This window comes from Anomaloglossus baeobatrachus, chromosome 3 (assembly GCF_048569485.1).
Source record: "Anomaloglossus baeobatrachus isolate aAnoBae1 chromosome 3, aAnoBae1.hap1, whole genome shotgun sequence".
In the NCBI taxonomy this organism is placed as follows: Eukaryota; Metazoa; Chordata; class Amphibia; order Anura; family Aromobatidae; genus Anomaloglossus; species Anomaloglossus baeobatrachus.
This window is the reverse complement of record NC_134355.1, coordinates 231,500,645-231,515,833: the sequence shown is the minus strand read 5'-3', so window position 1 is coordinate 231,515,833 and position 15,189 is coordinate 231,500,645. Positions and strand designations below refer to the sequence as shown.

The window sequence follows — 15,189 nt, the reverse complement described above, 5'->3', positions numbered from 1 at the left end:
AATCCTACTGCACACTGATGAGGGGCAACACCCTGAAACAGCTGTCTGTGGATGGATACCTGGCCTTGGTACTTCCCTTGTCTTATCTTTAAACTCATCAAAGATTGGATATTGACTAAAAGGGCCACTTAATATGGTGGTTATGGTGGTCTCCTAAAATGAGCCACTCCTTGGCTAGGTCCTTCCCGAAGTGATATCTGGCTAGTTCTGTGTCGAGACTCCTAACAGTGTATAATGAAGTGTCCTGCAGTATTTGTAACTTTTTTAGCTGCAGGGACACTTCATTATTGATCCGAGACCAGGGCTTATATTTAAGCCTTTCTCCGAAAATGCTGAAAATCCCTGCTAGGGCTTATTTTTGGGGGAGGTCTTATTTTTGGAAAAACACGGTAATAGAACCTAAGGAAATTCATATAGGAGTATAGTAAGCATTTAGTACTTGCTTGTGCCTCACAGTAGTTTATAACATTGGGATGTGAAACCAAAAATGTTATTTTTGTTTACTAAAATGTTGCTAACTTAGCCCCAAATATTTCAATATTACAAGGAAAATCGGAGAAAATAAACTCTAACATATATATAATGCAATTTTGCCAGAGTATGCAAACCCCCTCCATCTCACAAAGCTATGGATGCGCTCATATGCCAGTATAATCACGATGACATAACTCTTGAGAAGCTGTTAAATGCCTCAAGCAGCCCATACAGATACGATAACTAAGCACTCATGCGGCTTTCAGTTCTCCTGACTCCATTCATACGCATGAACGCTTGTCTCGGTCATTGGGGAGAGTGGAGAAAGCAACTTCCAAACGGTTTGGCAGCAGCTTAAGTACTGAAATCATCTACCCCATCATCATCTGTGAGGCCACTATACACAATGTTGGCCGATCCTGCAGGTTCAGCTTACTTTATTATGTGTGTGGGGCGGGCGGCTTTAGTCCAGAAATAGGAACAGAACACAAGAAAGCATACCAGATTACGGGCTCCAGCTAATGAGCAGGACAGAGAATCTTCAACATCTACTGGCAAGAGAGAGACACTCTGACGAGGAACAACTGCAAGAAGGCCACTCTTTCTTGTAAAAAAAACTGTCAGATCCTCACAGGAACCAGCTCCAATAATGTCATCTCCTGTAAATAGTAATAAAAATATGTTGAAGAACAAGAGAAATAGTGATAAAGCGGCTTGCCTTAGGGCAGACAGCATCTTGAACACTTCTTACATGTTTGCTTAACAATAAGTCACAACCCCAAAAATAAGCCATTATCTGTAGACAATTAGGCAAAGTTTACAAACTGTGGATTTGAGGTGCGAATTTCACTGCCAAATTGCAGATTGGGGAGCAATTTTCAAAACTGGATATGTGGTGCTGTCTCTGCAGCAATTCATAGTACAATACATGTAAATGGGGTCATCAAAATCCCATTCACATCATGTGCGGGTAAAAGGAAAAAAAATAATTCAGCAGGAAAATACAAAAATGAAAGTAAGGTGTGAATTTCAAATCTGCAGCATGTTCATTTTAGGATGCGCCTCACAGTGACAAACACTTTTGCTGTGATTACAGCGATCAGATTCATATTGTTTTGGTTGTTGTTTGTTTTGCTGCTATCACACAGTAAAAATTCTTTTTATTTTAAATTGGTCTTTTTGTCTCTATATTCTAAGAGCTAAAATGTTAATTTTTCGGTTTATAGAGTTGTATGCTTTTTATTGTTTTAAAAGATTTTTTTCGGCACCATTTTTGGATATATACTGTATTTTTCGCTTTATAAGATGCACCTGATTATAAGACACCCCCCCAAATTTGGTGAAGAAATAGAGAATTTTTTAATAAATGGGGTCCGTCTTATAATGCCAGTGTCCGTCTAACAAATCATATAGGGTATATGTCCCTCATAGCCCCCCCATCCTAAAATTAGCCCCCTTAATCTGGATATGGCCACCTTATATTGAATATAGCCCCCTTGTGCTGGCACACGTCCCCCAGTGATGCCACATGTCCCCTATGGCTGGCACACGGCCCCCTGTGGCTGGCACACAGCAACCCTGTGGCTGGCACACGGCCCCCTATTGCTGTACACGGCCCCCTGTGGCTGGCACACGGCCCACTATTGCTGCACACGGCCCCCTGTGGCTGGCACATGGCCCACTATTGCTGCACACGGCCCCCTGTGGCTGGCACACGGCCCACTATTGCTGCACACGGCCCCCTGTGGCTGGCACACGGCCCACTATTGCTGCACACGGCCCCCTGTGGCTGGCACACGGCCCACTATTGCTGCACACGGCCCCCTGTGGCTGGCACACATCACCCTGTGTTAGATATCGCCCCCAGGCTGCTGCTTTTAGTAAAATAAAACACTCTTTCCTTACCTTCTCAGCGCTGTCCCTCCTCGTGTCTCCCTCTGTGCTTGTGAGCTCCGGCTTCCTCCACTTCCTGGTTCTCGGCGCCGGTCATGTGATCGGCACAGCAGAGTGATATCATCTCTGCGTGCCTGGTCACAGACAGCAGCAGAGACACCGGAGATTAGCGCTGGAAGAGGTGAGTAAAGTGTGTTTTATTTTACTATCTGCAGCAGCATGGGGTCAATATCTAACACAGGGGAGGCATGTGACATCAAAGGCGAGTACGGGCACATATAATATGCGCCGCTCCCCCAGCCCATCGCCGCGGTGCGGTTTCAGCACCATAGTGATGGACAGTGGCTGTGCATATTATATGAGCGGGAGCAGGAGATCAAAGGCTCCCTCCCGCAGCTTCACCAGCCCCCAGAACCGCTCCAGAGCGGACCCTGCAGTATATATATTTAAAATATATATACCCCCCCCCCGTATATTCGGATTATAAGACGCACCCCCTACTTTCCCCCAAAATTTGGGGGAACAAAAGTGCATCTTATAAAGCGAAAAATACGGTAACTTTTTTTCATCGCTTTTTATTCACACTTTCATACACAGTGAATAAAAACCAACAATTCATGTATAGTTTTTATTTCTTTCACAGTTCACAGTAAGGTGATAAGACCAATTTATTCTTCAGGTCAGTACGGTTAAAGAGGTATTATACTTATCATTGCTTTTATTATGCGGTACTACTTTTACACACTAAAATCAATATTTATATTAAAAAAATGTATTTGCATTGCTGTATTCTGAGAGATTTTACTTTTTTCTGAAAGAGACCTATCAGGCCTTGTTTTTTGGAGGACAGTTTGCAGGTTTAATTTATACTATTTTATATATATATATATATATATATATATATATATATATATATATATATATATATATATCTTTTTGAAAACTTTTTATTAAAAAAAAAATAAAAAAAGAAAATGGTGTCAGTGTGATGAATATATAGACCAGGAAACAGCTGGTAAAGTAGGGGTATTAATTAGGAAACCATAGAAAAAATCCCCGTTAGGCTAGGTTCACACACTGCATTTTTTTGATGCTGCATTTTTGTGCGTTTTTTGCGGCAAAAAACGCACAAAAACGCACCCGCATCAAAAAAACGCGGCAAAAAACGCACGCGTTTTGCCGCGATTTGGTGCGTTTTTTTGCTGCGTTTTTGCTCACTGCGTCTTTATGCGTTTTTTATCAGTGAACAATGCCATTAAAGATTGTTGAAAAAAAAAAAAAAAGGTCTGACGTCATTTCCTTCTTCAATATGTTCTTCATTCTCCACTAGTGTATGCAATAGAGCAGACAGCTGCAGAACTACAAGGCTCAGCATGCTCCATACAGGACTGTATGCTGGAGGCAGAGGCAGCAGAACTACAAGGCTCAGCATACTCCATCCAATAGTGTATGCAGGAGAGCAGACAGCAGCTGCAGAACTACAAGGCTCAGCATCCTCCATCCAGGACTGAATGCAGGAGTTTTTTGCCCCCCAAAAAAATGACGTGGGCTTCGCCATATTTTTGTATGCTAGCCGGGTACAGCAGGCAGGTACAGGCTGCCCCCAACCCCAGCTGCCTATTTGTACCCAGCTGGGAACCAAAAATATAGAGAAGCCCTTTTTTTTTTTTTAATTATTTCATGAATTTCATGAAATCATTTAAAAAAAGAAAACGACGTGGGCTTCGCCCAATTTTTGAGTCCAGCCGGGTACAACTAGGCAGCTGGAGATTGGAATCCACAGTGCAGGGTGCCCATGCTTTCTGGGCACCCCCGCTGTGAATTGCAGTCCCGCAGCAACTCCAGAAAATGGCGCTTTCATAGAAGCGCCATCTTCTGGCGCTGTATTCAACTCTTCCAGCTGCCCTGATGCCGGGTGGCTTGCTGGGTAATAATGGGGTTAGGGCTAGCTGTATATTATCAGCTGGCCCTAAGCCCGAAATTCATGGTGTCACGTCAATATTAGACATGGCCACCATGAATTTCTAGTAAAGATAAAAAAACCCCCACAACACAGAAAAATATTTTTATTAGAAATAAAACAACACAATTAGTGACTCCATCTTTATTGAAATAAAGAACCCCCCTGCGCAGTAATCCTGGGTCAAGGGTCCCGCGCCGTCCAATACGGATCCAATATCATCTGATCGGTTTGCTAGAAAGGCAAAGCGATCAGATGATGTGTCAGGTTCTAGGGGCTGAAGCACATCACACATCAGCTGATTGTATAAAAGCAGTTTATACAATCAGCTGATGCATCGGTGCAAAAAAAAAAAAAAAATACTCACTTATGTGCGGATTACCGGCAGCTCCTGGAGCGATGGGGCGGGAGTCTGATCCTGTCCGATCGCTGCAGGAGCTGCCGGTAATCAGGGATGAAATCTCCTGACGCATCCGCTGATAGGTTAAACCGGCCGGGCGCCTGCGTCACCGCGATACTTACAATCAGCTGATGCGTCAGGTGACTGCATCAGGTGATCCATCGCCAGGTCCTGCATCCATCGGAGGTGTCCCGGCCGTCTGCACACAGCTGGAGCGGCGATACCGGGAGAGAGCAGCTGGGAGCGGGCATGGCACCGGGAGTCTGCAGACAGGTGAGTATGATTTTTTTTTTTCTACTGTTCACTTTTGTTTTCGCAGCCGCTTCCACCTCCCGCCCGAACATGGCGCTGCACGGTAGCATACATGCACAGGACCGGAGGTGGAAGCGGCGGTGACTGTACCGGGAGGATTCACGCTTCTGTATTTACTGACAGAAGGAATCCTCTTCCTGTACATGTCACTTTACTACCCACCTCCTGCGTTTATAGCTGCGTTTTTGGTCTTCGAAACGCACCAAAATGCAGCTATTTGCGTTTCTCATTGCGTCTTTTAACATCCCATTGCACTCAATGGATGAAAAGCGCAGTGAAAAACGCGGGAATAATTGACATGCTGCGTTTTTGTGGCACCACAAAAACGCAGCTGAAAAAAAACGCTGTGTGCAGACAGCAAAAATGAAAACTCAGACTTTGCTGGAGAAGCAAAGTCATGCAGTTTTCTGAGCAAAAACGCACCCGAAAACTGCGCAAAAATGCCGCGAAAAACACACTGTGTGAACTTACCCTTAAAAAATAACGAACTTACGGATGCGGTCCTGGCTGAGGTGGAGGCATAGAGGAGAAGCTCCTGCCACCGCCTGGAAAAAACAGTCTGACAGAAGCCCCCCCCGCACCAGAGATCGGGACGAGAGTGACCCAGCTGGGAAGCGGAGGTCGGCAGCAATGGACCGGTACCTGCTGCAGAGCGCCAGCGGCGGTGAGGGGCCCGGGAGAGGCGGCGACGCTGCAGACACGAGAGGAGTGGAGGAGGTGAATATGGCGCCGGCGAGTCTGCCGGGGGTGGAGCCAGAGGAGCAGGGGAGAGACGCGATGGAGCTGTGTCGGAGCGGGAGAGTAACGGAGGACACAGCTGAGGAGTCAGAGGAATGCGGAGCTGGAGACAGGTGGATGCAGGGGTCAGAGGAGGGCAGTTCAGAGTGGGAGGATGAGGGGGATGTGGGGGGAGAGATGAGAGAGGAAGACGCTGGCGATATGGAGGGGGGATATGGAGGAACAGGAGGGCTGGAGGAAAATGTAAACCAGCGAAGCAGAGAGAACAGAGGGGGACAACCTCGCCACAGGAGGAGCTCAATCTCTGGCACCCCTTGTAAAGGAGGCAAAAAGCAGCAAGATCCACTGCCATCTCAATTCTATAAGACACCAGAGGGAGGCAGAGGCTCAAGAAGATCTAAGAAAACAGCACCACCTGCTGGCCAAAATAAGCAATTACAAGAGTTCCATGTGGATTATAAAAAATTGGCAATAGAAGTGGCATCTCATCCGTCTAAAGAAATAAATTGAGGCAGCCGTACAAACTTCACTAGCCGCCATGCAGAAACAATTGACTGAACATTCAAATAGACTTACAGAAACAGAGAGAATCTCTAGTTCTGAGGAGGCAATCTTGACCATGCAAGAACAGATAGCAACTCTTGTAAAATCTAATGAATACCTGAAAGACAAGGCAGAGGACCTAGAAAACAGGTCAAGACGAAACAATCTTCACATTGTGGGGCTGCCAGAATCGGTAACACTGGGACAGCTAGACAGCATTTGTGAGGCGGAACTACCACAGGCGTTGGGTATAAAAGCGAAATTTAGAGTGGAAAGGGCCCACAGAGTGGGACCATTGAGACAGCAAGAGGCAAACAAAGGAGAAGGACAAAATTCAAGCAATAAACCCCTGCCAAGAGCCAGACAGGTGATAGTCAAATACCTCGACTACAAGCACAAAGAAGAAATTCTGAAAGCTTTTAGAGAACGAAAACGGCCTTTACAATACCAAGGAAATAGACTGTTGATCTTTGGAGACTACTCTGTTGATGTATCTAAACGGAGGAAGGAATTCAGCAAACCGTGCACATTTCTGTACAACAAAAGAGTAAAATGCCAACTACTCTACCCGGCAATATTAAAGGTCAGGAACTCCAATGGTTCGTTCTCATACTACAAAGACCACAAGGAAGCGGAAAATATCCTCATGTCAGAACATAACGGGAGCCAGATGGAGGGACAGGAGAGGAGATCTAATGGAGGAGGAAACTACAGAAAAGGTTCCCCTACAGGCTCGGGAGGAGAGGGTGGTCAACACGGCAGGCAAACAACTCGAGACCAGCAGAGAAGGGAGTCGCAGCCCAGTCCAACAGCCTAGCCCTGGGATGGGCTCTAGGGAGCAGCGTTCCTGAGAGCCACCGAGACACATGATGACTCTTGAATTGACCTCTACTGGTCCTTATCTGCTCCCCTTGATTAAAGAAGGTGGCCAAGCCGAGAGGGACGAGCCAGCGTGAAGGGGACAGAGGGGGAACTAATCGAGTTACCTACTCTCGGTGGTGAGGGGAGGGGGGGGGAAGAGAAGCCCCCCCTTTTTCTTCTTCCTCTTCTTCTCCCTTCTCTCCTCTACCTTCTCTCTTCTGTGTTCTCTCTTCGCTCTTCTCTCCTCGATGTTTCTCTTCTCTCTCTCTCTTTTCTGCTCTTCCCTGCTCTCCTTCTCTTTCCCTCTTCTCGGCTATGCTCTTCGTCTCTCTCTTCCTTTCTCTGCTCTCTTTCTCTCTCTCTCGCTTCTCTGCTGTGTTCTCTCTCTCTCTCTGCTCTTCTCTCTCTTCTTCTCTCTCTGTGGTTTGCTTTACAGATTCAAATACAGCGGATCCGACCAGGTTGGCAGGAAGGTCCCACAAAACCAGGACTAATCCAGTAGATGAACTCTCTTTAAGGTCCTACTACTTATAACATAATGTTTTAATCCTTGCATAATACTTAAGGCCGTTGTGTTTTACTCGGGGGATAGAGCATAGAACTTGTTTATCAGGGGGATGACTAGGGAGATTCATATTTTGGCCAGGAAGAAGGGAAGTCACTAGCATGGCAAACAGTGCCTAAAGTCCCTTCAAAGGGATAACTTGTTCTATTGTTGTAGGATTTATATTTTACATATGTTGTTTAAGAGTTTACATACAAGTTGGGGAAAAGAAATGCCAGTCTGGCGGAATCACATGTGAAGGCAATGATGATAGTCGTGTCTCTCCTACAGTCGGGGACCTGAAGGGCGGTATTGACAAGAGCAAATTATCTATACAACATGGTGCAACTAACAACGTGGAATGTTAAGGGCCTAAGATCACCGAACAAACGAGCAATGATACTAAGACATTTGAAAAGATTAAAAACAGATATTGCTCTACTACAAGAAACCCACTTAGGGAGGGAAGATTTCTTTCCCATGAAAAAATATTTGGTGGGTTCAGTATATGGGGCAGCGGCACAAGGAAGGAAGGCGGGCACAATGATTTTGATAAATAAACAGCTTAGACATGAAGTAGTGGCTCAGGAAGCGGATGACCAGGGAAGATGGCAACATTTAATAATCAATAGCCCAGCGGGAACACTAAGCATATATAATATCTATGGTCCAAACTCGAAGCAGAACCAGTTTCATTACACCATAAAAGCCATAATCCTCTCAGACAAGGAACCTAACATCATAGTGGCGGGGGACTTCAATGCAGTGCCAGACTCGGCAGAGCATAGAAGCAAGGGAGAGGGTGAGTCAGGATCCGGGGATAAAAGATTCAGTCCACAGAGATGTCTCACTGGAGGATGTAGGCTTAAAAGACATCTGGAGACTAAATCACCCACATGATAGAGAGTATACGCACTTCTCTTACCCGCACAACAGTTGGTCTCGTATAGACCAGATTTGGTTGTCTATGGAACTTATGAGTGGTGTGCAAAACTGCACGATTGAGAGTATGGTGATCTCAGATCATAGCCCGGTGAGAGTGGACCTTAGAGAGAAATTCAAGAGAGGATCAGACATTATTTGGAGATTCCCGTCGTTTCTCCTTAGACAGGACAATTTTCACAAGATAAAAAAAGAATGGTGGGAGGAGTTCTCAGAGGATAACAAGGACCACAGGGTGACCCCGGTATTATTTTGGGAAACTGCGAAAGCGGTCTTGAGAGGGCGCTTGGTGGGGTATGCGGCCATGGTCAAACGGAAGACGAATGTGAACTACAACTTCCACAGCGAGGAAGTGCGACTAGCGTATACTAATTATCTGGCAGACAGGTCTAGCATGGCAAAAGACAGGTGGTTGGCAGCCAAGAGAGATTTTGACGAGTGGGCAAAAAAAAAGGAACAACTATTTTGGTCACATAAAGAGGCGGATCTTCATAGATTTGGTAATAAGGCGGGGCGGATGTTGGCAAATTTAGCAAGGGGTACCAGAAAAATGACGGTAATCTCTACATTGAAAACAAAAGGTGGGAGGGTGACTTCGGATCCCAAGGAAATTAATAAGGTGCTGGGAGAATATTACAGAAAGTTGTACGGGCCAGGACATAACAACATGACTGACGAGTCGGAGTGGTTACGACAAGCCCAATTACCTAGCTTAACAGAGGAGGAACTGGAAGCCTTAAACGCAGACATTACAGAGGAGGAGGTTTCAAAAACAATTGGGGAACTTAGTACTAACAAAACACCAGGGCCCGATGGTTTCAATAGCGAATTCTATAAAGCCCTCAAAGATCAGATCTCACCGGATTTAACTTCAGTCTTTAATGCGATTCTGGGAAGAACAGAAATCCCTAAAAATGCCAATATAGCATACATTAAATTAATACCCAAGGGAACCAAAGACCTGGACGACCCCTCGAGCTATAGACCCATTTCGCTCATCAACCAGGACTTAAAAATAATGTCTAAAATGATGGCTGATAGATTAACCTAGGTAAGACTGTGGCCAATTTCAGAACACCAGGTAGGGTTTATAAAAGGGAGAAGTGCAGTGACCAACATTAGGAAGACGATTTTAGTGGTTGATGCAGTTAGATTGGGGCGTACGGAGGCAGGGCAAGTCCTGCATTAGTCACACTCGACGCTGAGAAAGCGTTCGATAATGTTAACTGGAGCTGGTTGGACAAGGTGATGGAGGCCGCAGGGATCTTAGGTAGGATGAGACTCTACATTAACAGTTTATATGCCAACACGCGAGTAAGTATTCACACCCCGGGCTTTTTGTCTGACGTGTTCCCCCTGATGAAAGGGACGAGACAGGGATGCCCGCTATCCCCCTTACTATTTAACTTGGCAATTGAACCCCTATCAAGAATGCTGCAGGGGCACAATAGTTTCAAAGGGATCAACATAAGGGGAGTAGAGATGAAGTTAGCGCTTTTCGCCGATGACGTGATTTTATATATGGGGGACCCTGGTGCGGACCTGCCCTGGACACTTGACATGATTGAAAAATTTGGTGCCTTTTCAGGCTTTAAGTTAAACAAAAAGAAATGCGAGCTCTTATTTCTGAGCGGAGGTCAAGGGCCAACTGGGGGAAACCCAAGCGAGGGTCATGTAAATGGGATCCCTATAGCGCAATCATCAGTAAAATACCTGGGAGTGTATATAGGGAGGACGGTGGAATCAATTTATAAATTGAATTATGGTCCACTGATCAGAAAAATCATTAATCAATTGAAGGGCTGGAAGGGACTACCCCTGCCATTATTGGCAAGATGCCACCTTATAAAAATGATGAGCTTTCCTAAGCTGCTGTACCCCTTCCAAACGATCCCTCTATTGATAACACTAAAGGACGTCAACAGACTCAATTCAGCGTATGCAGATTTTGTTTGGAGGGGAAGGAAACCCAAAATAAAGCTGCGCACGCTGATGAAGTCAGTGGAGGAGGGAGGGATAAATTTCCCGGATGTCAGAGGGCATAATATTGTGTGCATCATGAGACACGTGATTGACTGGCTGAGAGGAACGAGCAGGCACTCAGATTATGGAACGGAACTCAAGTATGTGGAACCATGGGACCTGACGTCCATTCTACACTCCCCACTGTCCAAGGTTGAAGGTCATTAAGAAACTCGGTCGCACTCAGAGACACCATGTTGGCCTGGAGATTGGTTAGACGGAAATTGGGACTTTCATGGAAGGTATCAAAATACCTAAATCCTTGGGCATCACCAAACTTCCCCCAGGGACGAGAGAATAAACTATTCCTCAGATGGAAAGAGAAGGGCATTAGGAGAATGATAGATGTTATGAATGTGGGAGAGAGAAGGTGGCTGACAGGTCGGGAAGTGCTTGATAAATACAACCTCAACGGCTTCCACATCATTCAGTACGAACAATTGAAGCATGGAATAATGAGAGAGCTTGGTGAGATTGGAAGGGAACTGAACAAGAGTATGATTGACGAGCTTATGGGATGTAGTGTAGCAAATGTAAAGGTTTCTCGAATATACCGAACATTTAGAGGTGTGCTAATATCCAGGGAAGATAGTCGTACACTTCTAGCATGGGAAAAACAACTGAAAAGGGCAAGAAGTGGTGGAGGTCATACTGAAAGGATGGGTTCAGATGAGTTAACAGGTCACCAACGAGAGCTGGAGAGACACCCAATTTAGGATATTACACAGGGCTGTTTTGGGCTTCAACATACCGGGCAGAGAGGCACGGTGTCCTAAGTGCCACAAAGAAAAAAACAGACATGCTGCATGGTTTGTGGGAATGCAGGACAATAAAGAGGTTTTGGAATCAAGTCAGAGCATTAGTTCAGACAACATGGAGAATTTCCTGCAAACAAGAGTTAATGGTGTGGATTTTCCACTTTTTTGAGGGTGGAGTCAGAGGGGGACTGAGCACTCAGGACAAAAAGGCATTTGCAATCATACATGACATAGCCATGATAGCTAAAAGGTGCATCCTAAGGCACTGGATACAGGAGGAGGCTCCATCCACTGGGGAAGTCATCGGTGAACTGCATAATCTTTTGAGGCTGGAGAAATTAGAAGCAGAAAGGGACAAGGATAATATGACAACCTAGTTTTTTGGGAGGTGGAAAGCTTTTATAGAAGTTTATTTCAAACAAAAAGACATAAACCATTTAGTGACACCTTTCAGGCATACGGAGTTGTACCTTCTAAATGAAATCCAGGATAGCTTGGGAAAGTTGAGGATTACTTAGCGGGGACCCAGGTGAAGGATAAAGGTGAGATGGAATGGCATCATCAAGGTACGGCATCGACATTAGAAATATTAAAGAATGGCACAGGGGCTCAAGGGTTTGTTTCATGTATGTTAAGTTCGGATTTTCTAACTCTGATATATTATATGTCAATGTAATCTGAAATGTGATTTGAGAGAGAGGGGGGTTCTACCCTTTTCTTTGGTACATATTGACAGTTGAATTATTGTCTTTCGTAAATCATAATACTTTTGATACGATATTGAGTAGAATTTGTAAAATCAAAAATTGTTTGGAAAAAAAAAACCGATAAAAAAATAACATTAAAAGGTCAAAGACCACAAAAACCACAATAACTAACAAAAATGGTATATGCAGGGTGTATAATAAGTGCTAGGTGGGAGAAGGGAGTAAGCTAGCCCTATCAAAGCCCGACTCAAACTCTCCCTACCTAGCAATGGAGGGTATGACGCCCTAGGGTTATGTCGCCCCCATTCACCGACGGGAGACCCTAAATGACTCTACAAAGCCCTGCACAGGCCATAACAAACACCAATACAATAGATATTAACCTCCATCAGGATAAGATGGAGACACCAATTAGATTACTTATCTGAAAATGTCCAAAGACGCATTCCCGACACGTTTCCTCCCAAAGATGCCAGGGGTTCATCAGAGGACAAAACCAGGGGGTAAACAGCCAATGCAGGAGCCTTCCTGGGGTACCAAAACCTGAATTGCCCTAGCAAGTGTCAGCTCTTATATCAGGTAGGGGCATGCCTCATAACCCGGAAGTGCACAAATTACCAGTAAATCCAGCGTCCAATATATAACAACATCCACAGTAAAGGACAGAGGATAGGTAAGGAATTCAATTGAAGTCTGGAAAGTATATAATGGAAACTGTACACAAAAAATTAATAACGCTAACCGGAAGTATTCCTACACCGTGTGTACCTGGAACGCAAATACGCTGTAAAGTGTATACCGGAAGTGCATCATCACAGAAGGGGTATGGAGAGCAGGATCTCATAAATATAAGTAAGTTATCGATACATAGATGGAACGCAAATGCGTTCCACCAACGCCACACAGTAACGAGCACGGTAAGTACTTCATCAAAGCGCCAGGAGCAAATGCGCTCCACACTATAAGCGGTGGAGCTTCTGGATAGAAATCAGCTGAACAGTGCCCGTTTAGAGATAAAAAAACATGCAAGCAATATACATGTATCTTGGAAATCAAAAGAGCCAAATTAGGGAAATATGTATAGGATATCAATAGAATTATAACGTATATAGAAACCAATACAAATATTAACTAGGCAAAACAGGTAGTAGTATTCTGAATAATAGGTAACAAAAATATATAAGAAAGCCAAATTATGGCAAAAATAAACAAAACCGCGACTACAACAAGTTTATACGGTGCGCTAGAGGCCTTATGGAAAAATAGTGAATATTTTAAATAAAGCTGGTAAAACCAAGGCATTCATTAATACCCACCAGGGTCAGTGAATTAATGATCTATATCTACCTCGTCTCACATTGGAGGATCTTTTTATTCCAGTCACCTTGTCTGGGTGACAGAGACGGTTTCAATTGTTCTAAAAGTCAGGGAATCCAGATTCCCTCCATGGACCTGGTTGATGTGACGTGCGAGTGGTGTATCAGGTTTGTGCATGATGTCCCCCAGGTGCTGGCTAAAACGGACCCGAAATTTGCGTTTAGTCTTGCCGACTTAATCGAGGGGACACAGGCACGTACACAGATACATCACCCCCAGTGGGCGGCAATTAGTAAATTGTCTATTTTGGAAGACTTGATGGTTAGCGCTACTTGTAAAAGATTTTGAAGGTGTAACCCACCCACAGAAGCTACATTTGCCGCACCTAAAAGTACCATTAGTCCTATTGTCAAGCCAGGTCGACACTCGAGGTTTAGTTAGATGACTCCATACCACTGAGTTCTTAATAAACCTCCCCCGCCTAAAAGTCACTGATGGTTTTTGTGTAATAAACTTAGAAATGTCGGGGTCGGCCTTGAGGATCCCCCAGTGTCTCTGAAGTTTTCTCATGACTATCGTACTGGTCGTCGAAGGTTCCAAAGAGACGAGTAAATGGCTCTGGGTCATTCCCCTGTTTTGTAACGAGAAGAGAAGCTCTATTTTCTCTCCTAGCATGCTGGAAAAGCATGATCAATATCATCTTTCGGATATCCCCTATATGCAAACCTCATTTTTAAATTTGAGGCCTGTCTGTCAAAATCAGCAAGGGAGGAGCAATTTCTCCGTAACCTCAGATATTGTCCTTTGGGGAAACCACGTTTAAGGGGTACAGGATGGGAGCTTTCCCAACGAAGGACATTATTTGTTGCAGTCGGTTTTCTATAGATAGTACTCGTCAATGTACCATTCTCCATTTTCCGAATTGTAACATCAATAAAATTAATACATTCCCCCCCTAAATTCAGAGGTAAAGGGCAAACCGATATTGATGTTTAGAGCTTCTACAAATCTCTCAAAAGAAATCTTATCACCCGACCAAAGGACGAGGATGTTGTGAATATATCTCCCACAGAAGACAATGTGGGGGGCCCAGACGACGTCCCTGACCTGGTCCTCCCAGCAGCCCCGGAGCAAGTTGGCATAGGAGGGAGCACAGGGGCTCCCCCTTGCCGTGCCCCTGAGCTGGTGGTAGAATCGCTCATGAAAAAGAAAAGATTGCTTTGAAGGATGAAATCCAAGAGTTCGAGGATGAACTGATTATGTGGAGTCAGATGGACACCTCGAGTGTTGAGAAAAAATTCCACTGCTCTTAGTCCAATGTCATCCCTGATGCTACTGTACAAAGTTTCGATGTCGATTGAGGCTAGGAGAATACCTGGTTACCTCGATCCTATTTAAAAGGTCGGTAGTATCTCTCACAAAAGAGGGGAGGGCAATAACAAAAAGTCTGAGTATCTGATCCACATAGATGCTGCTGTTTGACAGAGGTCTCCGATCCCGGACACTATGGGTCGACCCTTCAAGGGGGTCAACACTTTATATATCTAAGGCAGGGCCTTTAAATTTGGCTATGATGGGATGTTTTGGCATCATAAAATCAAACTCATTCTTAGAGAGCAAGCCGACAGTTCTGGCTCTGTCAAGGATACGCCTCTGGTGTTGGTTGTCACCATAGTCTCTTGATGGATCCCTCCTCAGAACTTCATATGTATCTCTGT

General features: G+C 44.8%; 1 protein-coding gene across 2 annotated transcripts in view; it reads right to left on the bottom strand.

Moving 5' to 3' along the window:
* NUP133 (nucleoporin 133) overlaps positions 1 to 15,189 on the bottom strand; it is a 584,654-nt gene that overhangs the window by 219,597 nt on the left and 349,868 nt on the right. For both annotated transcript variants that reach the window (XM_075339754.1, XM_075339755.1), the window contains exon 11: positions 976 to 1,133. In XM_075339754.1, coding sequence (XP_075195869.1) covers positions 976 to 1,133 — 158 coding nt within the window. The remainder of the gene's footprint in view (positions 1 to 975; positions 1,134 to 15,189) is intronic.